The sequence below is a fragment of the Theropithecus gelada genome, chromosome 9 (genome assembly GCF_003255815.1).
Source record: "Theropithecus gelada isolate Dixy chromosome 9, Tgel_1.0, whole genome shotgun sequence".
Lineage (NCBI taxonomy): Eukaryota > Metazoa > Chordata > Mammalia > Primates > Cercopithecidae > Theropithecus > Theropithecus gelada.
In genome coordinates, this window is record NC_037677.1 from 93809230 (window position 1) to 93828323 (window position 19094).

At 51.3% G+C, this 19094-nt stretch overlaps 1 protein-coding gene across 1 annotated transcript in view; it reads right to left on the reverse strand.

Moving 5' to 3' along the window:
• Positions 1 to 10476: 10476 nt before the first annotated feature.
• The window catches only part of RRP12 (ribosomal RNA processing 12 homolog), a 69832-nt gene continuing 61214 nt past the window's right edge, over positions 10477 to 19094 (reverse strand). Inside the window, exons 31-35 of the mRNA XM_025396125.1 lie at positions 17589 to 17638; positions 13998 to 14070; positions 12402 to 12469; positions 11997 to 12079; positions 10477 to 10968 (exon numbers count right to left, since the gene is read on the reverse strand). Coding sequence (XP_025251910.1) covers positions 10866 to 10968; positions 11997 to 12079; positions 12402 to 12469; positions 13998 to 14070; positions 17589 to 17638 — 377 coding nt within the window. The 3' untranslated portion in view covers positions 10477 to 10865. The remainder of the gene's footprint in view (positions 10969 to 11996; positions 12080 to 12401; positions 12470 to 13997; positions 14071 to 17588; positions 17639 to 19094) is intronic.

Genomic DNA, 19094 nt, shown 5'->3' on the forward strand with positions numbered 1-19094 from the left:
TAGAGATGGGGTTTCACCATGTTAGCCAGGATAGTCTCGATCTCCTGACCTCGTGATCCACCCGCCTCGGCCTCCCAAAGTGCTGGGATTACAGGCTTGAGCCACCGCGCCCGGCCAACTTTTTTTTTTTTTTTGAGATGGAGTCTCGCTCTGTCACCCAGGCTGCAGTAAAGTGGCATGATCTCGGCTCATTGCAACCCTGCGTCCCGGCCTCAAGCTATTCTCCTGCCTCAGCCTCCCAAGTAGATGCGATTACAGGCAGGCACCACCACTCCCTGCTAATTTTTGTATTTTTAGTAGAGACACGGTTTCACCATTTTGGTCAGGCTAGTCTCGAATTCCTGACCTCAAGTGATCCCCCTACCTCACCCTCCCAAAGTGCTGGGATTACAGGCATGAGCCACTGCACGTAGCTGGTCAGAGGCTTCTTTTTCTTTTTTTTTGAGGCAGAGTCTCGCTCTATTGCCCAGGCTGGAGTGCAGTGGCACAATCTCGGCTCACTGTAACCTCTGCCTCCGGGTTCAAGCGACTCTCCTGCCTCAGCCTCCCGAGTAGCTGGGATCACAGGTGCCCACCAACACACCTGGCTAATTTTTGTATTTTTTAGTGGAGACGGGGTTTCACCATGTTGGCCAGGATAGTCTTGATCCCTTGACCTCATGATCCGCCTGCCTCGGGCTCCCAAAGTGCTGGGATTACAGGCATGCACCACCGCACCCGGCTTTTTTTAATTTTTAATTTTTTTGAGGCAGTGTCTCACTCTGTCGCTAAACAGCTAGAGTGCAGTGGCAGGATCACAGCTCACTGCAGCCTCAACCTCCCTGGGTTCAGGTGATCCTCCCACCTCAGCCACCCCACTAGCTGGGAATACAGGTGGGTGCCGTCATGCCCAGCTAATTTTTGTATGATTTGTAGAGAAGGGGTTTTGCCATATTGCCCAAGCTGGTCTCCAACTCCTGGGCTCAAGATATCGGCCTGCCTCGGCCTCCTAAAATGTTGGGATTACAGGCGTGAGCCACCCACCCAGCCAACAGCCACTTCTTATCTCCCTGTCCAGCACTGCCTCCACCCCAGCCTAATGCACCAGCCCCTCTTGTCTGGATCATAACAGCAGCTTCCCAGCAGGTCTCCTCATTTCCTCTTGCCCTGTTCTAATCCATCATCCATACAATAGCCAGTGATCTTAAAAAAAAAAAAATAATATATTGAATTAGGTCAGTGTCCTGTGCACTCCCTCCCCTCTAATTTGAGTGAGGATAATTCCAGTCCCAGTGAGAACCGCCTCCATCACTAGCCTCTCAGCCCTGTCTGCCAGCACTCTCCTCCTTGCACCCTTGGTTGGGTAACCTTGGCCTTCTGTCAGTTCTTTGAAGAAGCCAAACTCTTCTGCTCCAGGGCCTCTACTGCTGAACATTCTTTCCCCCCTTCTTGGCCTGTAGCAGCACAGCCCCGAAGTGAGGCACTTTTTTTTTGTTTGTTTTTTGAGATGGAGTTTCGCTCTTGTTGCCCAGGCTGGAGTGTTACGGCACAATCTCGGCTCACTGCAACCTCTGCCTCCCAGGTTCAACCAATTCTCCTGCCTCAGCCTCCCAAGTAGCTGGGGTTACAGGTGCCCGCCACCACACCCGGCTAATTTTTGTATTTTTGGTAGAGATGGTTTTTCACCGTGTTGGCCAGGCTTGTCTCGAACTCCTGACCTCAGGTGATCCGCCTGCCTCGGCCTCCCAAAGTGCTGGGATTACAGGTGTGAGCCACCACGCCTGGCCAGAGTGAGGCACTTTAACAGCACTGCTCCCAACCCCAACCACACACACACATAAACACAGTCTAAGTAGAAACTGTAAGCCTGGTATGCAAACAAGGCTTCCACACGGGTCCAGCCCTAGCCCACCTTCCAAGTTGCAAGTGACTGCTGCTCTTGGTCCCGGATTTCTGGAAATGTAGGAGCCTTGGTTGTTTGCTGCCCTAAAGCCTACTCATCTTCCAGGTCTTAGCTAAATGTCACTCCAAGAGGCCCTCCTGCTATGGCTCCCTCCCCTTGCCCAAACCAGGGCCCAGCATAATATCCATGCTGAACCTTCATAGCACTGTCCTAATCATGTGTTTTATTAGTTTTTTTCATTTATTTGTTCTGTCTCCTCATAAACTTTGTGAAGGCAAATATCCTGCCTGCATTGCTTGCTACTCTATCTCCCACGCCTCACCAAATGTCTTTCTGGAAGTCCTTTGCTCAGAATAAATGCCCAATGAGAGAGAGAGAGAGAGAAATGTACAAGAAGATCATGGAAAGAGACTTGCAGGCCAATTGCATCCCCCTCCTTGAAGGAGACAGGAAGGAATGCGCAGCCCAGCCCAGCCTTTCCCTTCATGTCAAGTTCACGCTGGCACACTCACCCGCCTCTCACTGAGTATAAAGAGACCTGTTTTGTAATTGGTCTTTATCCCAGAGTAGCAGAGCTTTGGAAGCAAAGAGCCTGCAGGGTAATGAATGGGAGGGAGAACAGACGCTGGTGTCCAACTTCACACGGCATTTGGAAATTCACAGCCAAGCCTCTTTGCAACACTGTGCCCTCCCTGGGGCTAATTTCAGCACGCTGCAGCAGCACAGGCTTTAACTCCAGAGACCTGGGTGCTACCTTCTGCTACCTGCATAACTCTGCCCAAACCATGCATCCTTTCTGCCTTTCAGTTCTCAGCTGCGAAGTGGGAATCATGATAAAGATAACCATGATCACAATGCAAACAGGGCGACTGTTGCAAGGATCAAAAGAGATGGTGGGTGTGAATGTGTTTGGTAAACTGGAGAGCTCCATACAAGCTCCAGTTGTAACTGCCACTGTACCTGTGCAGGAGATTCAAATCTGGCAGGTGTGACTGTGACTGTGCATGGAACAGATACTAGGCCCCTTTGTGAAATCCCGAGGAAGGGGGCCTGCATGACCCATGTGATAGTCCTCATGTGAGCAGGGAGGAATTTTCTCAGAATACTAGATGTCAGCTTTGCTAGTTAATCACCAGTGTTTGCTTGGGAGCACCCCACCTTCTGCGAGGAGTTGAACTAGCTGCTGGAACGATGAAGGAAGGCGTTTTTAGATAAGTATTATCACACAGTGATCCAATCGATACACATAAAATCTGCTCAGGGCAATACTGTGCCTTGTCATTTTTATGAGCATATTTACAACTGAGGGTTGGTCTCAGGTTATCTACTGTGTATGTAATTCAGGCTCAGTGGCCTCAAGTCCAAGAGCTATGGCATAGCAACTGCTCTGGTTAAAAACAAGACTTCCGGCCGGGCGTGGTGGCTCACACCTGTAATCCCAGCACTTTGGGAGGCTGAGGCAGGCGGATCACTTAAAGGTCAGGAGTTCAAGACCAGCTTGGCCAACATGGTGAAACCCCATCTCTACTAAAAGTACAGAAATTAGTTGGGCGTGGCAGCATGCACCTGTTATTCCAGCTACTCAGGAGGCTGAGGTAGGAGAATTGCTTGAACCCAGAGGTTGTAGTGAGCTGAGATCATGCCTCTGCACTCCAGCCTGGGTGACAGATTGAGACTGTCTCAAAAAAAAAAACAAACAAAAAAACGAAAAACCAAGACTTCCAAGAGCTTGTAGAACCTTCATTGGTGGAGGCCATGAGGGTTGTACAGGTTATTCCTGGCACCAGTTGCAAATCCATCTGCCTGTCATCAGTGCTTCACATCCTCTTTGAAATTCTGACTTAAAATCATCAGCTCTGTAGTGAGTACCTGTGGATCTACAGGGTGACATCCCTGGAAGCTGGAAATCAGGCTGCCCTCTGGAAGTTAAACCCTTCAAGTCTACACGTGATGGATAGGATTAGTTATCTGAACAAGGCCCCAGAGGGAACAGGATGTCTCTCTGGTGAAAGCCAGAACTGGGCTTGGAAATTCAATCCAGGCATGCCTGCCTGTGAAGGAAGCCTTATTAAATCTCAGAACAGGCTGGGCATGGTGGCTAATGCCTGTAATCCCAGCACTTTGGGAGGCCGATGGGGGTGGATCACCTGAGGTCAGGAGTTCAAGACCAGCCTGGCCAACATGGTGAAACCCCATCTCTACTAAAAATACAAAAAAATTAGCCGGGAGTGGTGGTGGGCACCTGTAGTCCCAGCTACTCGGGAGGCTGAGGCAGGAGAATGGCGTAAATCCGGGAGGCGGAGCTTGCAGTGAGCCGAGATCCCGCCACTGCACTCCAGCCTGGGCGACAGAGCGAGACTCCGTCTCAAAAAAAAAAAAAAAAAAAAATCTCCAAACAGCTTCTGAACAGCAGGTAAATGGCTACAAAGGCCATACAAGACACCAGAGAGGAAGGATCTGTTCCATTCTGCAGCCAACCAAAATAGAGGGGCAGGGCCCCAACAGGCTGCTAGGAGAATGGGACCCCCTGTAGGGAGTTATATCCCTAGAGACAAAACTGTCCCACCCCAATGACAATATGATTCACCTATCACTTGCATGACTCCAGTTGCCCCGTTTTACACCCCCAGTACAGAAAAACCACTAGTTCCGGCCTCCTATGCAAGGAAGCATGTGCCGAGCAGTCACCTTGAGCATCTTGGGCAGTGATAGTTCTCATTATAAATTAATATATTATAATTTTGACTAGGTCTCATGTGAATCTGTATTTTCTTCTCTGAACCTGATCAATCCTGATTTTATCCTTATTTATTTAGAGTTCCAGGCTGGAGTGCAGTGACTATTCACAGGCTGGACCAAAGTACACTGCAGCCTCAACCTCCTGGCCTCAAGTGATCCTCCCACCTCAGCCTTCCAAGTAGCTGGGTCTAGAGACACATGCCACCGCACCCAGCATCAATCCTGATTTTAGACTTGCAAAGCTGATCTACAGACCTCAGCCCTGGAATGAGTATGCAGTGGCAAGCCACTACACAAACACCATCTACCTACGTTCTTAGTCAGTATTTACTGATGATTGACCATGGCCTCAAAACCCAAATCCAGGCACTTCCATGACAAATCAACGAGACTGATGCATCCCTGGCCTTGGATGACTCAGCTGGCTTCTAACAGTTTGGTAAATGTTTCTTTTTTTTTTTTTTTTTTTGAGACGGAGTTTCGCTCTGTCGCCCAGGCTGGAGTGCAGTGGCCTGATCTCAGCTCACTACAAGCTCCGCCTCCCGGGTTCACGCCATTCTCCTGCCTCAGCCTCCCGAGTAGCTGGGACTACAGGCGCCTGCCACCTCGCCCGGCTAGTTTTTTGTACTTTTTAGTAGAGACGGGGTTTCACCATATTAACCAGGATGGTCTCGATCTCCTGACCTCGTGATCCGCCCGTCTCGGCCTCCCAAAGTGCTGGGATTACAGGCTTGAGCCACCGCGCCCGGCCGGTAAATGTTTCTAATGGCAGTAGCTATGTCAAGCATAATTTCATGAAATGGCAAACCAGCTTACATAGTCCCAAATCAGGGTTATTTTCTGGAGTACAGTCATCTATCTACTCTCAATAATGTATATCAAAAATAGAACAAATAGTCGTCATCATGGCATTTTCTAAATATTGCTTTGCACACGCACGGCCCTGCTGGGTAGATGTTTAAAGCTGAGCCATTGAAAATGTTTATGGCTGGGCGCGGTGGCTCATGCCTGTAATCCCAGCACTTTAGGAGGCCGAGGTGGGCGGATCACCTGAGGTCAGGAGTTCAAGACCAGCCTGACCAATATGGAGAAACCCCATCTCTACTAAAAATACAAAAATTAGCCGGGCGTGGTGGCGCATGCCTGTAATCCCAGCTACTCAGGAGGCTGAGGCAGGAGAATCACTTGAACCCGGGAGGCGGAGATTGCAGTGAGCCAAGATGGCGCCACTGCACTCCAGCCTAGGCAACAAGAGTGGAACTCTGTCTCAAAAAAGAAAAGAAAAGAAAATGATATTTATGAATCGTTTACATTAGTATACGGTAAGAACTTTAGTCAAGTGCAAATTTAGAACACAAATTGTGGTGGCTCATGCCTGTAATCCTAACACTTTAGGAGGCTGAGGCAGAGGACTGTTTGTGCCCAGGGAGTTTGAGGCTGCAGTGAGCTATGACTGTGTCACTGCACTCCAGCCTGGATGACAGAGCAAGACCTTGTCTCAAAACATATATTTAAAAAAAAAAAAAAAAAGTAAACTTGCATTTTAAAACTACATTTATTTATTTATTTATTTAGAGATGGAGTCCTGCTATGTCGCCAAGGCTGGAGTGCAGTGGTGTGATCTCAGCTCACTGCAATCTCTGCCTCTCAAATTCAAGCGATTCTCTTGCCTCAGCCTCCCAAGTAGCTGGGATTACAGTCACGCGCCACCATGCCCAGCTAATTTTTTTGTATTTTTAGTAGAGACGGGGTTTCGCCATGTTGGCTAGGCTGGTCTCAAACTCCTGACCTCAGATGATTCACCTGCCTTGGCCTCTGAAAGTGCTGGGACTACAGACATGAGCCACTGTGCCCAGCCCCATTTTTCCTTTTTTTGAAACAGGGTCTTACTCTGTTGCCCAGGCTGGAGTTTAGTGACATGATATCGGCTCACTGCAACCTCTGCTTCCCAGGCTCAAGCTCTTCTCGCACTTCAGCTTCCCAAGGAGCTGGGACTACAGGTGTACGCCATCATGCTTGGCTAATTTTTGTAGAGATAAGGTCTCACTATATTGCCCAGGCCAGTCTCAAACTCCTGGGCATAAACAATCCTCCTGCCTCAGCCTCCCAAAGTGTTGGGATTACAGGTGTGAGCTATTGTGCCTGGCCTTACATTTTTTCCTGAATTTAAAAAAAAAAAAAAAAAAATAGCCCTATGTATATTTAAAAAACAAAAAACCGGCCGGGCGCGGTGGCTCAAGCCTGTAATCCCAGCACTTTGGGAGGCTGAGACGGGCGGATCACGAGGTCAGGAGATCGAGACCATCCTGGCTAACACGGTGAAACCCCGTCTCTATTAAGAAATACAAAAAAACTAGCCGGACGAGGTGGCGGGCGCCTGTAGTCCCAGCTACTCGGGAGGCTGAGGCCGGAGAATGGCGTGAACCCGGGAGGCGGAGCTTGCAGTGAGCTGAGATCTGGCCACTGCACTCCAGCCTGGGCGACAGAGCGAGACTCCGTCTCAAAAAAAAAAAAAAACAAAAAACCAAAAACCAAAAAAACCAGAATGAATTGCGCTAGTGATAACTGAGAATTTGGTGGAAGGATTGTAGCCCCTGCTTTTACTTTTGTTTTTTCCAAATATTCTGTGAATCTTTATCACTTTTATAAAGGTGAAATATATATGATTTTAATTTTTAAAATTACCCTTTGAAGAAACATAAGCAGCTAATTAAAAATTAAAAAAAGGGCCGGGTGCGGTGGCTCAAGCCTGTAATCCCAGCACTTTGGGAGGCCGAGACGGGCGGATCACAAGGTCAGGAGATCGAGACCGTCCTGCCTAACACGGTGAAACCCCGTCTCTACTAAAAAAACATAAAAAAAACTAGCCGGACGAGGTGGCGGGTGCCTGTAGTCCCAGCTCCTCGGGAGGCTGAGGCAGGAGAATGGCGTAAACCCGGGAGGCGGAGCTTGCAGTGAGCTGAGATCCGGCCACTGCACTCCAGCCTGGGCAACAGAGCGAGACTCCGTCTCAAAAAAAATAAATAAATAAAAATAAATAAAAAATAAAAAAAAAAAAAGGGGGGGGAAAGGACTCTGAGGACTGAAAATAGGCTACCTGAACTTCATAAGCAATTTTGTTACGTGTTGCAAACAGTACAGAAAAAACACCCTTCTTGGGACTGATCAGGCTGTAAGACTAGCCCTAAAAACGGCCACTAGCGGGAATGAACTACCAGGACAGTCCCCACCAAGCCTTCTGCCACAATCATGGGAAGGGAAATAGTGAAGGGGCAAGATCAGTTTAACCTGACTCACCCATGGCCGGAAGTGTCACGATGCAGACATGACTAGATGGCCTTTGCAAATCCCCAAAGCTTGACTACTCCCTTGGCCAACTGCGGGGTTGCGGTTTTCGTAGTCAGGCAGGGTAGGATCTGTTTTCCATTTCTGAGAATGAGTGGAGGATGGACCCCAGAAAAGCAAGCCTCAGACTGACATTCCCAAAGCACAAATTGAAAATCTGGAGAGTGAGAGCTCTCAACTTTCCTATTCACCGTAAAATTGGATGCATCTTTTGTTGATAAACACTCCTAAGATTCTTTCACCTCCACTGTTGAAACAACACTGACTTTGTTTTTTTTGAGACAGTTTTGCTCTTGTCACCCCGGCTGGAGTGCAATGGTGCGATTTCAGCTCACTGCAACCTCCGCCTCCTGGGTTCAAGCAATTCTCCTGCCTCAGCGTCCCGAGTAGCTGGGACTAGAGGTGTGCGCCACCACACCTGGTTAATTTTGTATTTTTAGTAGAGATGGGGTTTCACCATGTTAGCCAGGCTGGTCTTGAACTCCTGACCTCAGGTGATCCACCTGCCTCGGCCTCCCAAAGTGCTGGGATTACAGGTGTGAGTGATCACACCCAGCCTAAAGAACACTGACTTTCAAAATACATGTTTTAAGCACCTGAAGCTTCTGGGATGAAGATTAATTCTTGCCTTTGCATCAAGATCACGTGCATTTGAAGTCTACTTCCAAAAGAATATGGCATTCAGCACATCACTAAAGCCAACCTTTCTAGGTCACCTGCCTTTCCCATCTTTAAAAGAAAACAAAGTTCCTTGGAAAATGTGCTATATATAACAAGAAGGTTGGCTTCACGCTTTCTTTTCTTTTTTTCGAGACGGAGTTTCACTCTTATTGCCCAGGTTGGAGTGCAATGGTGCGATCTCAGCTCACTGCAACCCCTGCCTCCTGGGTTCAAGCGATTCTCCTGCCTCAGCCTCCCGAGTAGCTGGGATTACAGGCACCCACCACCACACCTGGCTAATTTTGTATTTTTAGTGGAGAGAGTGTTTCTCCTTGTTGGTCAGGTGATCCACCCGCCTCGGCCTCCCAAAGTGCTGGGATTGCAGGTGTGAGCCACTGTGCCTGGCCTTTATTTAAAAAACAAAACAAAACAAAACAAAACAGTAAGCCGGGCACAGTGGCTCATGCCTGTAATCTCAGCATTTTGGGAGGCCAAGGCGGGCAGATCACAAGGTCAGGAGTTTGAGACCAGCCTGACCAACATGGTAAAACCCTGTCTCTACTAGAAATACAAAAATTAGTGGGGCGTGGTGGTGAGCACCTGTCTTAGCTACTCAGGCGGCTGAGGCAGAAGAATTGTTTGAACCTGGGAGGCAGAAGTTGCAGTAAGCTGAGATCGGCCATTGCATTCCAGCCTAGGTGACAGGGCAAGACTCCGTCAAAACAAACAAACAGACAAAAAAACACACCAATGCTGGGCAATTGGCTCATACCCCTATCTACTTTACACGAAGCTTCCCAGTGCACATGGTCACATTTCCTGAGAAAGGAAACAGGAAAGGACTGGGCTTGGCTTACTTCAACCCAACTTGTGTCCAGAAGTGTAACAATGGGGAGTATGGTTAGATCCCCTCTGCAAATCTCTGGTAGCCACTCCTGACCACCTTTCTTGCTTGCTCTTTAATTCTAGATTTCTGTGAACAAGGCATGTAAACAGTGCCACCTCTGGGCCAAGTGTGGTTCCTTTTAGCTTTTCCTAGCCCCAAATCATCAGGAGGAAATACCCTAATTTGGGTAGCGCTGGACTCAGTCAAGACTTGGGTCTCCTTAGAGAATGAGTGGAAGAGTATGGTGGGACAGGCTGCCAGGAGGTGCACAGGGCCTCCTGGGACCATTATCAGAGCCAAGTGCCTTAAACTAAAATGGAAACGGGGAATATGTGTATGTGCTCGCCTCATACTCGGGGGATCTGAGATGGGAAGAATAGATCAGGTGCAAAGCACACTCCTCATATTGGGGTGTGGGAACAGCGCTGCGCTTCTTTGCTTCTGGCTGCCTGTGGGATCGTATCCCCACAAGGGGACCTGGACTGACAGGACAGTGACCTCAGGACCTCTGTGCCATGCCCTTCTCTGCTCCAGACCAACAAAGCTGGACCAGTGAATCACATCGCACAAACAGATCCCCTTGTCTGGGGAAAAAAGAATGTGGGAAAACAGGGAGGTGAATGAACCAGGCTATGCTGAGCCCACTTGGAGGGGCTCAGCAAACACTTTGTTGAATCAGTGAACAAAGATGCTGGAGAGACTTGTGACCAGGGCAGCAGGGGCAGTCCCTGATGCTGAACTGCAGCTCCCAACACCAGCCCTGGGGCATTCGCTGCCCCTCCTGACACAGGTGGGTGCTTCCTGGCAAGTTCCAAAGCCTGTCCTATGGGCAAAGCATTATGATATGCCCTGGACTGGATGTAAGGAGTTAGACAGGAAGAGGTCAGGCCACTGCTGCCAACAACTGGACACTGTTCTTACCCCTGGAGGGGGCAGATTATGAAACAGTTTCTAGAAAAAAAAATGCAGGATGAGACACATTTATTCTACATCTGGTCACAATAAATCTCATACACCCAGACCACAGCCAGGATGCCACGTGGGTACAAGCAGCTGGCGGAAATAGAGATCATCTGCTCTGGTGCTCGTGGCCACTCCGGGCAGAAAGCAAAGGTGCCCCATGGCACCTACTCAGAGGCACTGAGGCCACATTCCCATCTCCAGGCACCAGGGATGTCTCTGAAGGGTGATTCCATTTGGAGTTTCCAAAATCCAGGACTTCTGAGAGCCAAGCCCTAGTTCCAAGTCATCCTGAGTCCAGGCTCTGCCAGACTCTTGAGTACCTGGAGCTGGTGGCAAGGTAGCCTGGGGGCTGAAAGGGCCTCAGGCTGGATCACGAGGCAGCCCTGGGCCTCAGGGCCGACGATCCTTTCTGCGGTTTTTGTGTCCCACCTGGGAACCTCGCCGGGCAGCCTTCACCAGGCCTTTGAACTGTCCCTGCAGCTTCATCTTCTTCCTGCAGGGCCAAGGAACAGAAGGGTCACAACTGGCTGAGAATAGGAGGCCCCCTCCTGATGCCAAATGATGGCTCACCCCCAGCGCCAGCAGGGATGAGAAGTGGGCCTCCAGGTGGTGGCCAGCACATGAACTGGGCAGACCACGCGTGGTTCCAGCTTCCACACAGCTCATGTCCTGACCGGGACATTCCACTTTGGCACAGTTATCCCCCTGGAAACAGGCCTCACTGCCATTCTTCCTCTAACGTACGTCCAGAGAAGGTCAAAGCTCCCTCTGCCCACCCATTCCTCTATTGAAAGGTAACTCACAATCCGTAGAAGCTAGAACTTTAGAATACCATTTCCCTAGTAACATTAGTTTCCAAAGCAGTCCTACACATAACCCAATTTAAGGGCCAAAGTCGGAAACAACTCTAATTTCCCACCAATAAAGGGATTAGAAAAGCAAATTATACAAAGCTATTAAAAATGATGACTATGTAGAGTATGTATATACCAGAAAACATCTGTATGACATAATATCATGTTTAAAGAAGCAGTTCAGGGCCGGGCGCAGTGGCTCACGCCTGTAATCCCAGCACTTTGGGAGGCCGAGGCGTGAGGATCACAAGGTCAAGAGATCAAGACCATCCCAGTCAACATGGTGAAACCCTGTCTCTACTAAAAATACAAAAATTAGCTGGGCATGGTGGTGCGCGCCTGTGGTCCCAGCTACTCGGGAGGCTGAGGCAGGAGACTAGCTTGAACCCGGGCGGCAGAGGTTACAGTGAGCCAAGATTGCACCATTGCACTCCAGCCTGGCGAGAAAACAAGACTCTGTCTCAAAAAAAAAAAATAAAGAAAGAAGCAGTTCAAGTCAGTAATATAGGTAGGTACCAGCTACACGATGTAGGTGCATGTTAAAAAAAAAAAAGCTAGAAGAGACTCAAATTGAGTTGAGAGTTTAATAAGGCCTTCCCTTCTTTAGAGCACTCTGCTCCCTTGTCCCCTCCCATCCTCCAGCTGCCAGCCTGGCACAGCACCATACCTGCGGTTGAGCTTGCTTCTGTTGAGGGGGATGTAGGCATAGGGATCTGGTCGGCCTTTCTTCTTCACATCACCTTTTGCTTTCTGCTTACCCAGGAGAGAAACAGAGTCAGCTAGGAGTGTGGGGTTCCCCTTCTGTCCCTGCCCCAGACTTGACAGGCCCCATAACCTCCCTTCATCCTCTGCCTTAGGTGGTGCCAAAGAGCTCCTGTATCCTTGGAAGGCCATTCAACAAGGTCCCCCATTTCAGATGCCACAAGGCCTTGGTATACCCCTTCTTCTTTCCTGGCCTCAGCTGAGTTCCAGGAAGGTGCCTCTCAAGACAGTGATGGGCACAACTCCTCCTTGCCCCTCCCTGGCACCTGTCCAGTGCCAGGAGACCCCATGCCCTACATGCAGTGCTTACCTTGGCCTTGTATTCGGCCCCAGGCATAGCCTTCTTGGCCACAGGGCGATGAATGCCAGAGCCTCCAGCTATAGGGAGAACACAGGACCATGAGTCAGGCAAAGCCAGGGTAGCCTCCTCCTAGAAGGCAATGGGCACCCTCTCTGAGCAAGCTGCCAGGGAGCAGATGAGTGAAGACCAGGAACTTGGCTCTGTCCTCTATCAAACAGGACAAAGACCTTCCTCGAGGAGGGACTGTCTGGTGATTTGACAGTTAGATCACTGGGCTCCTCAGACTGACCCAGAATCCTTACAGCTTACCAGAGACCTCTGGGAACACATATATTCTCCACTAACACACTAACAAAAAATCACCCATATTCTCCAAAGTCAGACAGAATTCAGCCAGTCAGCCAGGTTGAACTCCCAGCTCTGCCACTTACAGCTCCAACCTCAGGCAAGCCTCTTAACCTCAGCTGTAAGAGAAGACATTTTAGGCTTTACCCTCTTATCTCACTTGGATTTCACACAAACACTGAGATAGAAGGACAGCTATTTAACCCACTGTACAGATGTGAACACTGTGGCTTACAGAGATCAGGATTCTTGCCCAAGGTCAGCTGTATTCTCCAGCCTGGACTTCAACACTCAACGAGTTGTGGATGGAATCCTACAATGTCAGCTCAGGGGGACTCTGAGATGACCAACACGAACTCCCCCATCCCCCATGTTTTTGCAGATGAGAAACTAGAAGCTCAGAGACAGACAGTGTAACCAGGCCAAGGTCACACAGCTAAGCAGAGGTTGGACAAGCAGCCCTGACCCCCTGTCTCTGCCTCATCGACTGGCAGGTACTCCTGCCTCAGCACCACTCCATCCCAGGGCACAGTAGGTGAGCTGGCCCTGGCTCGTGGGCGCCACAGGCGGAAGAGCCATGAGGTTGTGCAGCTGCGTTATGATGCTGTAGGGCTCTGAGGACACACCAGCTACTGGAATCAGAGGCTTCCCACAGGAGCCCCTGGACCTCCAGATGCAAAGCAAGGGCTCTGCTGCAAGGGCTTGGGGGCAGGGGTCCTGCACAGCTGCCCTGGGAGGAAGGAAGCAGAGGTGAAGCCATCTTGGCACTTCTAGCAGCTGCTCTAGGAGGGCAACAGCTGGTGGGCCCAGAGACAGAAATAGAGGGGAATCCTCTGGCCAGACCCAATACCAACCTTCCCAGTTCCCAGCCCCAGCACCGGCCAAGTGGCTTCTCTAAATCCAGCCTGACTCAGGGCTGGTGCTCTTAGGGTGACCAAGAGAGGCAAGTAGCTCGCAGAAGGGGCAGGCTCAAGCCTCTTGGGAGGCCTGGGCAGGTGGAGAGGAGCTGCGGCTCAGAGCTCCTCAGAAGGCTGGTGGTTCCATGCACAGATCTCCTAACCCACAGGCTCTCCCACACCCCCAGGGCCCCTTAGACTCCAGGCCAGTCTTGAGTGTCATATCAGCCAACCTCTGTTGGTGCCAAGTGAGTACAACCAGGCTGTGCACCCTCATGGCCCTGCCACCCCTTCCTGTGACTCCCTTCCCTAATGCAGGTGACAGGGATCCATGTGTGCCAGGACAGAGGAGTGGAAGCCTCACCTTGGTACTGAGGGGGTATCTCCAGCTCATCCTCCTCGGCCTCTTTCTGGTGCTTGAGCTTCTGGTGCTTTTTCTATAGAGAGGGAATAGATTGAGAGTGAGTGAACCAGGGGATGTGCCCACCCTTGGGAATGCCAACAGTAACAGCAGAGTACCCTGCATTGAGCAGGAGAGGCCCTCTGCTAAGAACCCCACCTCTCACTTACAGATGGGGAAACTAAGGCCCAGAGAGGGCAAAGAACTGTCTAAAGCCAAGCAGTGCAGGAGAGAAGCTCTGGCCACGTCCGGACTGCCGGGCTGGTGGCGGCTGCTCCTGCTCTGCCTTTCCACTCTGGGCCCCACCAAGGCCTGCAATTGTCCAGAGGGCTTCTGACATCAGCTTACCCAACCTTCCTAATGGGGAAAATGAGGTCCCTGGCCTCTTCAGAGAGAACAGCTTCACCAGTTCTTTGCTTCACACAAACCCCACCCCACTCTCCCTATTAATCACTCACTTATTGATCCCCTACTAAGTGCCAGGCCCTAGGGACACAGGGCACAGGATCTAGTTCCTGTGCTCCAGGGGCTCTCAGGCAGGTGGGAGACCCTTGCTCAAGCCAGTCATCACTGATCCTCAACAATGCTACCATCCCAGCAGGTATGAGCATGGACAGTGAGACACGTCAACTTGTCAATTATATTCAACAGGAAGTGACAGAGCACCTACTGTGCACCTGGCGCTGTGTTAGGCAGTCCAAGGGAAGGAGGGAGAGCCGACAGCAGCCCCAGCTCACCAGATGTGAGCCCAGTAATCAACAATCAGGCCAGGCAGAGGCATGCTGTGCAGGGAGGGAAGGTAAACAGAGGCAGCCCCAGCTGGCAGGGCTGGTCCCTGCACTGTGGTCTGTGCCATTGTGCCCCAGAAACGTCTTGAAACTGCCGATTCCCAGGGCTCCAGCTACCCAGAGGATCCAGAGGCAGGCTCAGAGGCCAACCAGGGGAAAGGTATGCCAGGTAAAGGGATCAGCCTGGGCAGAGTGAACAGGCTGCAGCACACACACAGTGTGCCTGGAGGATGGGGAACACCAGATCCACTGGCCGAAGCCCAGCTGAATGGGTTCCTAGTGGAGAAACAGGAACTGGGAGGAAGCTGACTCTGGCTGCACCATGGGGGATGATGGCTGAGCTGGCTCTTGGGTCAGCTGGTACCTGGTCAACAGCCCAGCCCGGGCTGGGCGCGGTGGCTCAAGCCTGTAATCCCAGCACTTTGGGAGGCCGAGACAGGCGGATCACAAGGTCAGGAGATCGAGACCATCCTGGCTAACACGGTGAAACCCCGTCTCTACTAAAAATACAAAAACCTAGCCGGGCGAGGTGGCGGGCGCCTGTAGTCCCAGCTACACGGGAGGCTGAGGCAGGAGAATGGCGTGAACCTGGGAGGCGGAGCTTGCAGTGAGCTGAGATCCGGCCACTGCACTCCAGTCTGGGCGACAAAGCGAGACTCTGTGTCAACAGAAAAAAAAAAAAAAACAGCCCAGCCCGCTGGCCTTAAATGGAGGCAGCTACTTGAACCCCAGCACTTCATGCTCCCACAGTGGTTGGCAGAAGAGTTAGAACTTGGCCAGGTGTGGTGGCTCAATCCTGTAATCCCAGCACTTTGGGAGGCTGAGGCGGGTGGATCACAAGATCAGGAATTCGAGACCAGCCTGACCAACATGATAAAACCCCATCTCCACTAAAAATACAAAAATGAGCCAGGCGTGGTGGCATGCGCCTGTAATCTCAGCTACTCAGGAGGCTGAGGCGGGAGAATCACTTGAACCTGGGAGGGGGAGGTTGCAGTGAGCCAAGATTGCACCACTACACTCCAGCCTGGGCGAAAGAGCGAGACTTCATCTCAAGGAAAAAAAAAAAAAGAGTTAGAACTCAGCAACTGCCATGCAAAAAACCCTCTACGGGTCTCAGTGGCAGGAGCCAGCCACGGAGTGCAGCTGCCCTAGGGCCCTCTCGGTGCCTGGAGACAAGGCGTCTGCCCAGTCCCGCTCTGCCCGGGGCAGTGGGGGCCATCCTTAGAAGGCCGTGGTCGGTTCTCCCCGGCCAGGAAAGCCACATGTGAAGATTCGCTCAAGAAACCCAGGAGGCTTTGACTGGAAAAAGATTTCCAGGAAAAGTGAATAATCAGTCATGACGGCTTACTTGGCATCACTAAGTGGCAAGCACTGTACACAGAAACCAAGACTTGAGCCAGGCAGTCTGGGCCCAGAGACACACGTTTGGCAGATGACTGCCATCACCTGGAAAGGGAGACTAGACTGGCCCGAGGGTGGCCTCTCGGAGGGGCCAAGCAGAGGAAGGACTCCCAGTAGGTGAAGCTGTCCCACAGGAGCAGTCACCTGGGGCAAAGAGGGGCAGGAGGGTTTTCAGCAGAAGCCCCACTGCTTTTCCTCAAGGGCATCCCAGAGGGGCTTCACGCATCAGAGGCTGCTCAGGTCCTCAGCTACTCTCTGACCCAGGACTCTGGATATGTACTCAGCTCTTCAAACAGAATTCTGCGCTGTCACAATGCTCTAATAACAAAGCTCCTCCTCGGGCCATGCTGGGCCGATGGACACTTGGCAAGGCATATGGGCAGACATTCACAAATATGATACCAATGAAAAGGGGGATGTAGGGGAAGTCTGTAACATGTCAGGCACTATACTAATGCACCTTACACACCCAATCTTACCAAACTGTCCCAATGACTCCACCAGGTGGTCTATTTATAACCCCACTTCACAGATCAGGAATTGGGGCTTTAAAAGGTTAGGCTAAAGCCAAGATGGGACCCCAGAGCCTGCCGCTTCCCCACCGATACCACTACACCCCTGATGCAGGCACCTGTCACCTGCGGGTGGTGCCCAGGAAGGCTGGATGGGCTGGGGCACAGTCTGGAAGGACAGAGAGGGAAGAAACTGCTCCAGGATGGAAATGTTCCACTGAGCTTGAGACTGACAGGTATTGGGTGACGGTTGGGCCCACTTCACCCTTGCTGGTTCAGGTGGGGCAGCTGAGAGGCTGTTTCCATCCTGGGAGGCAGCACTGCCAGGTCAACAGGGGTAATGGTGGCAAAGAGATTGAATTCCTGGGCTTAGGAGACTGGAAAACCAGGGTTCAAATTCCTGGTTTGCACAGACTGAGCCCTGTGACCCTGGGCAGGCTACTTACCTCTGTACACTCCTCTGGTCACAGGGACGATGGAGTCCCTATCTTCGTGAGGCTATGTGGGGTCCTCAGCACAGTGCTGGGCGCACAACCATGCTCCCCTATAGTGGAAGCCCCCACCCCATGCAGGAGCACGCAGGGAAGCTGCTGCCCTTGCCTCTGCATAGCACATGCCCTCGCTAGAGAGACAAGGGTCTCTGCCTTCTTTCTCCTTTAACTAGACAACCATCACCCTGTCCTGCATGGCACCCACAGCCTTCTGGACCGCCTGCTATGCACACCTGCGAGGATGCACTGAGCATTCCAGAAACAGGGCAGGTCCAATATCTATGTGTGGTGGGGGTGAGAAGCTGTGGGGCCCAGGCTTAGGTCTGAAGCCCTAGCCCGCCGTCCGCAGGAACTACTCACACTCCTGACGATCACATCTTCCGTTAGGTCAGCCATCCCTTCATCTTCACCTGGAGCCAAAAAAGAGGTCCATGAGCGCTGCGGGAGCTCCTCAAACCTACCCTTTCCTTCTGCACCTCCTGGCTCACCAGGCTGAGGGGGCACCAACTCCAGCCCCAGGAAATTGCCTTCCTCAGACCCATATCATCCTTCTGCTGGAAGAGGTGAGATCCCTGAGCACTGCTCCTTTCCCCTTTCCATCCTAGGCCCTAGGTATAATGGCCCCTCAAAGAAGTGGTGATCCTACTTTCGAGGTGAATATGGCTTTGTTTGAAACTTTTTTCCCCACTCACCCACCCTTCATTGTTTGAGATTTGAAGAAAGCCCCAGGTTTCTGGGGGAGTCAGGCACTCCCGCAGCCCCATACACGCCCCCACCGTGCCAGGAAGCCTTCATTCTCCTGTTTGAAACCTCTGTCCCATGCAGTATGTGCTGGGCTCCGTGTGGGGATACAAAGTATGAAACTGACCAGTTGGAGGGAAGAGAAACTCAGACAAAGTCAATCAACAACCAAAAGACAATAGAAAACACGTGACCGGACATGTGCAGTGGCTCACACCTGTAATCCCCGTACTCTGGGAGGCCGAGGTGGGAGGATCACCTGAGGTCAGGAGTTCAAGACCGATTTGCAACATGACAAAACCCCGTCACTACTAAAAATACAAAAATTAGCTGGGCATGGTGGCGTATGCCTGCAGTCCCCGACACTTGAGAGACTAAGGCAGGAGAATCGCATGAACTCAGGACATGGAGACTGCAGTGAGTCGAGATCGAGCCACTGCACTCCAGCCTGCGTGATAGAGCGAGACTCTATCACCAAAGAAAGCAAATGACCAAGGGCTGAAGACTGGGTTTCCTCTGGGCTTGGCAGGAGTTCTGGGGGAATCAGGCCTATAGGCTGAGGGGTCCAGGAAAGGCTAAAAAAGGGGCTTTGAGCTGAATGCTGAAGAGCAGGGGATTTGGAAAGGCAGAGAGAGAGGGGAGGGGTCCTGACAGCCTCAGGAATGCCTGGGCACCAAGGGGGACAGGAGATTGGAAAGTATACAGGGGCGAGAGAGGAACAGAGAAGATGCTAGACACGGAAATATAACAGGTACATATAAACCAAGTACATACGCTGTACCTGTTACACCGATTCATATTCATTCCAACCTGCAAAAGTGGGTATTAGGATTGTATGATATCCACTCTGAAGCAAGGAAATGGAGCTAAGGAGAGGCTGACTGAGTGGCTGCAGTCACGTGGCTGGTGAGCTGGGTGTATGTGGAGCAGTGAGGCTCCAGTTAGGAGGTGCAGTGAGACAAGGGCCCAAGCTCGCAGCAGTGGGAACCAAACAAAGGGAAGACAGGTGTGTTCCTGAAGACCTAGGTGTTTCTTAGCTAATGGGTGGACATGTGGAGAGGTGCCACGAAAGACTAAAGAGGGCTCCGAGATGCCACACCCGAGGGACTCCCTGGCAACATGAGC